Here is a 5,242-nt window from a genome sequence, read left to right as displayed (position 1 = left end):
GATATGCGTATGACAACTTTGAAGAGCAGCAACATGTACACCTCATTGATGCTCGTGAGAGGAAGAAAGCAACAGCAGCAGCCGCACCAACAGAGCCAGGACAATTCCCTTGCCCCCACTGTGAACGCCCATGCCGTTTTGAAGCTTGGACTCCTCGGCCACATGTGAGTCCACAACCGCTGAGCCTGTGCCAAGCGCAAGGCGTCATCGTCAGACACGACAGACTACCTATATACATTCATGACTTACAGGGAAAATTCCTGTTGCTATCAGATCTAGTGCAAAGTGTAGTTGTGTTCATGAACTGTATTTGTTTCATAGACAAATGCTTGAGGAGAGCAGATACACTTTTTTCCTCAGTATCACAACTTCAAGCCAGAACCAAAAAAGAAGCAGCGGGACACCCCCAAGGAGCAAAACTAGATATGTGAGTATGATTAAAGAACTTAAGGGTGGTGTTCAGGAAAGATTCCAAGCTTGGTAGCAGAAGAGATCTCAAATCAGATTTCTGATATACCATTTTAGTGCTAACACTGATTATCTGAAACCCTCTTTAGTTTGTTACACACACACACACACATTTTATTGTGGCTCTTTGACAATGTTTATTGGTGAATTATGGGCCATTCTCAAGCTCAGGACGGCCACGCTGGCCTGAGGCTTGGTCTACAGTAGGCAAATAAGTGGATTGCAGATATGCAATTCTAGCTGTGGTACTTGTGTAGCTAAAAGTGACTTATCTGCAGTCGAGCTACCTGGCCATCCTCAATGAGGAAGGTCCACAGGAGAGTTTCTCCGATTGACCTCCCTTACTCCTCGCAATAGTGAATAGTACAGGGGTTGATGGTCGATTTCCCATGTCTCTATCAAGCGCGTGAAATCAAACCCTGGAAGACTGACCCGCTCAGGTAATGTAATGGGTAATGTAGATATGGCCTAAGTATATGATTTCTAAATGCAATGGAATTACATTATGCTATGTGTCATGTATCACAGTATATTCTTGCTTGATTATTAAATATATTAAAATTGATTATTTACTTTAAATAAATGTTGCTTTGCTTTCAAAAAAATTACTGCTTGAGTCTCATTCTTTTAAGTGGAAGACTATATCTGTGTATTCTCATGGGTTAACAGAGCTAGTCTATTCTGGGGACTTCTTTGAGGGACAGATAGAAACTCCATTGTAAGACCTGCGCAGTTCTTCTGGGGTGGGCCGCCTTCCATTACATTCCATTATTTGTTTATAGTTTTAGGCAAGCCGTTACTGGGGTATCTTGTGTCCACATTTGGTGGTAACAAAAAGTTATTAATTTTGTTGTCTGTACAACAGCTGTGAATCTAAAGTTTTTGTGCCACTGTAAGTAGACTTACAGTTCAAAACTGATAAATTTCCCAATCTTGTTAGACAGCCAGCTGTTGTTTTAGAGCATCAGTGAGAAGTGCCTTGAACTTCTCTAAGTCACACTTCTTAATAACAAAAGCTTTATTTTCTCTCTTAAGGTAATCACACATATCCATTACCATCATTCCTCTAGTTAGTGAGCCATTCCGCTCCACACTTACAGCAACTTCTATGGATTCTGTGATAAAGCTCTCATCAATTGCAGCAGCCATAGCGTAAGAATGACAAGACACAAATCCTGAAGTCTGTAAGGTGTCGCCTGAGTTTTCACATAGTAACCGAATGAATTTTTCAGAGTGAGCAGATATTTTCTTCATGAACTTTGCTGGTGTTCTGATTAATCCACTCATGATAAACTCCTTTACACCAGAAGAATAATGCAGGAAATTAAAAAATAGAGAGAGAGATTGGGGGGAGAACCTCATCTTTCCTTTTGTGATTAAGTCAAGATATCCCAGCATCAGAGCATGTACACAGCTTTACATACTGATATGTTTATATGTGTCGCATCTCCCTAGTCCAGGATGTTTGGAACCCGACAGGTCTTGAACAAAGAAATTTACCCCAGACCACAGGAGGTCCAGGGCTTCTGACCCCAGACAGCCCTGAGCTCCTGGAATTGCTACAACCCCAGTCTTCCTCCCCTAGGACTCTGGCCCCAGCCTGGGTCTGCCAGGGGGCTCCAGCCAGTCCTGTGCTGCCACAGGCCAGGTAGAGGATGCTGGGTCTGTCTTCTGGCTCTGCGGGGCAAGCGGAGGGCTCCTGCTCCTCCCTAGCTGCTGCAGGGTAGGGGGGAGGCTCCAGCTCTAGTCCCCACACTGCCACAGGATGGGGAAAGGAGGGAGGGGTGACACTCCTGCAGTTGCCCTAGCCCAGCTCAGTACCCTCTCGCCCCAGAACGTCTGTAGTCCTGCTAGACAATGGATGTTGCCAGATGAGAAAGTACTGGCTACGAGAGGTGCAACCTGTATTCAAATTCAGGGAGCTCTGATTTAGGAACCAGTCATATAATCTTATATGTGTACCCATAGACCTCCTGCACCCATGCAGAGTAATGTTCACCAGGTTTACCTTTAATATGAATTTCTATTAAACATTTGGTACCTTACCCAAGACAATGAATTGTGACATGTGAATTCCCATGTTGCAATATAAGTAGGGCAAGTGAACTCATTTAAGACAATGTATGCAGCTTCTGGATCAGTTGTAAAACTGAATTCTCCACAGACTGTCACATTTCTTCCGGCTCATAAAAGAAACATAAACAGAAAAAAGTAACTGCTTAATGTAGTTGTTTATTTTCTTCAATCATTTTATGTTTTGATACCAAAACTTAAAATATTTATTGCATTTTGTCCATTTTGCTTACCAAACTAGTGTAACAAAAAGAATATGTACAAAAACACACCATATTTTAGCACTAAATTATTACCATAGATTTATTATTAAATTACAACAATGCTTTCATTTCCAGTTAAGGTCATTAAAAGGTATTTCCTGCAAATTCAATGATTAAAAATCAAGGAAATCAACAATAATATTAACAGCAACATTAACATCTACACCAGTGTCGTTTCCCACAACTAACTTCATACACAAATGCAGGCAATCCAGCAACTGTGCACAAAAGGCAAAAGTTTTCACATAAGCATACCAGAGTTACCAGTTAAAGGCATGTCTGCCTTCTTATCATTTTATAACTTACTTACATTCTTCATTTCCTTCCATAATGAACAGCTTTGGAAGCTTCTTGGGAAATGGTGGATCCAATTTCACTGCCAAAGCAAGATTAGTCAGGGGACCAGTAGCAACTAGAGAAATCTGAAAAACAAAACAATACTCCATTTCTGTACAAGTTACTTCAATGAAAACATCCCAACTCACATTTTTCTAAGTGGCTTCTTTTAAACATTTGTTCACAGTTCTGTTAAAGTAACACTCCACCTAACGCATACCAGAGGGCAGATAAAATTATATTGCGAGATATGGAGGGAAAAACCTGATGGCACAATGATATACATGGGCACTTTATTACATGGGAAACTTTGTCTTCTTGCACTATTCACACAACTAAGTAGTAAAACAAGGAGCAGAATCAACGTGATTAGCTTAGGAACGAAGCTGTGTCATGAAAAATGTGTATTTCGCAGCATGTTGTATAGATGTGAGACATGGGTGATAGTGAAAGGTTCAAAGACACACATATTAGCGTTTGAGAGGAGTTTATATAGAAAGATGCTGAGAATAGGAGAGATACAGACGGTCACCAACAAGGAATTACATAGGTTCTCTTTTGGCTTTACCTTCCTACTGCAGAAGGTTATACAACACGAGTTACAGTTATTTGGGCATATTTGCAGAATGAATGACAAACGAAAAATCAACACCTTGGTAGTCAGCATAATGGACAGTTTGAATATGACAGGCAAACCTGCAGAGAATGGGGAAATGATATAGCAGACTGGTGTGGAGCTAGGCTACAGAATCTAAGCCACTCTGCACAGGACAGGGAAAGATGGAAGGAAATAGTGAGCGAGGCATCAGAGACCAATGGGCGCTGAGCCCATGTTTGATGATGATGATGATGACATACTCACAGGTGATTTTCTTAAAACACTTATCTGTGCTCTGCAGCAGTAAGATGAGGAATCTAATCTCCTCTGCCTCAAATTCTGGTTGAGGAACCATGTTCTCTCTGCGTAAGGAGAACTAGGATTTTGGGGACCGGGGTTGAAGCCCGAGCCTCCACAGCTCAGGCCCACAGCCAAATTTTAAGGCCTCCAGCTTTGGTCCCCTGCCAGAAGCAGCAGGTCTTGAGCTTTGGTCCAGCCCTCTCCCACCGGGGTCACTAGTAATTTGTTTTGTCAGACAAAGTACGTGGTGCAATGAAGTCTGAAAATAAATTTGTCAGGTCTTCAAGATGTTTTTTTTTTCTGAAACACACTAACACAATTACACCTTTGAAATGTACAATGAGCATACACTAGGTTCCAGTGCGTTTTAACAGGACAAACTGCTCTAAGTTGAAGTCAGAAGGGCACCCAAAGCAGAGAATGTAATTAGGGAATTAGGGGGTCACCTGACACTTCTGCAAAGGCCTCAACAGTTTCCCAGGAAAGCGCTCACTCAATCTCTCTCTCTCTCTCTCTCTCTCTCAAGTAGTCAAAATTCCAGTGAAATGGGGAAGTGAAGTCAGCCTCTTAGACCCAGTTTTCACTGATTCTGAAGAACTCATTTGGTTTATGAGATTCTCAGCTTGACAGACACAAGCACCTAGCTAAACAAATTTTGGGAAAAGAGATTCAAAATTATTTTTGAGTGTAGAGAAGTGAACTAACAAATAACTATGGCAAAGAAAAGGGTATTGACCAGTCTGGGGTGTACTGCAGAGTGCTTTTCCCGTTAAAATGTATCCCTGTCTTAAGAGCTTTTTAAGAAGAAACTAAATAAATAAAAGCTATAATTGCTAACAATGAAGCTTATAATCACATTACCAAAAAGAAAAGTCTTTATAAAACTTGAAAGAGAAGGAGGAATATAAGAAACTCATTCAATGGAATTTTATCTTGAGCATATCCACGGAAAACCCTTAAAGAAAAAAGAAAGAAAAACATGGTAGATATAATTTGTTCTTAATATTTTTTAATGTACAAAGGGAAGCCCTGAAGGCATAATACTATAGGGTTCCCAAAAGACAACAATCTGACAGAACATGAGAATGAAAGTTAATTAAAATTTTGTCAAGAGTATGCAGATTAGACAAGGAAAAGGTATAGTGTTTGGGAGCATAGGCTAAAGACAACGTAGCATGAGCAGATCTCTCTGTGAGATTGAAAA

General features: G+C 40.8%; 1 protein-coding gene across 1 annotated transcript; it reads right to left on the bottom strand.

The window, feature by feature from the left end:
• Positions 1-1,404: 1,404 nt before the first annotated feature.
• Positions 1,405-3,309, bottom strand: LOC142009202 (inosine-uridine preferring nucleoside hydrolase-like). Its single transcript, XM_074986931.1, is given in 5 exon segments — positions 1,405-1,726; positions 1,728-1,761; positions 1,946-1,949; positions 2,515-2,651; positions 3,115-3,309. Coding segments are annotated over 5 exon segments (633 nt in total). The 5' UTR covers positions 3,251-3,309.
• Between the last annotated feature and the right edge of the window lie 1,933 nt (positions 3,310-5,242).

Source organism: Carettochelys insculpta, chromosome 1 (assembly GCF_033958435.1).
Source record: "Carettochelys insculpta isolate YL-2023 chromosome 1, ASM3395843v1, whole genome shotgun sequence".
In the NCBI taxonomy this organism is placed as follows: Eukaryota; Metazoa; Chordata; order Testudines; family Carettochelyidae; genus Carettochelys; species Carettochelys insculpta.
Note: the sequence above shows the minus strand (reverse complement) of the source record. Positions and strands in the feature narration are given on the sequence as shown.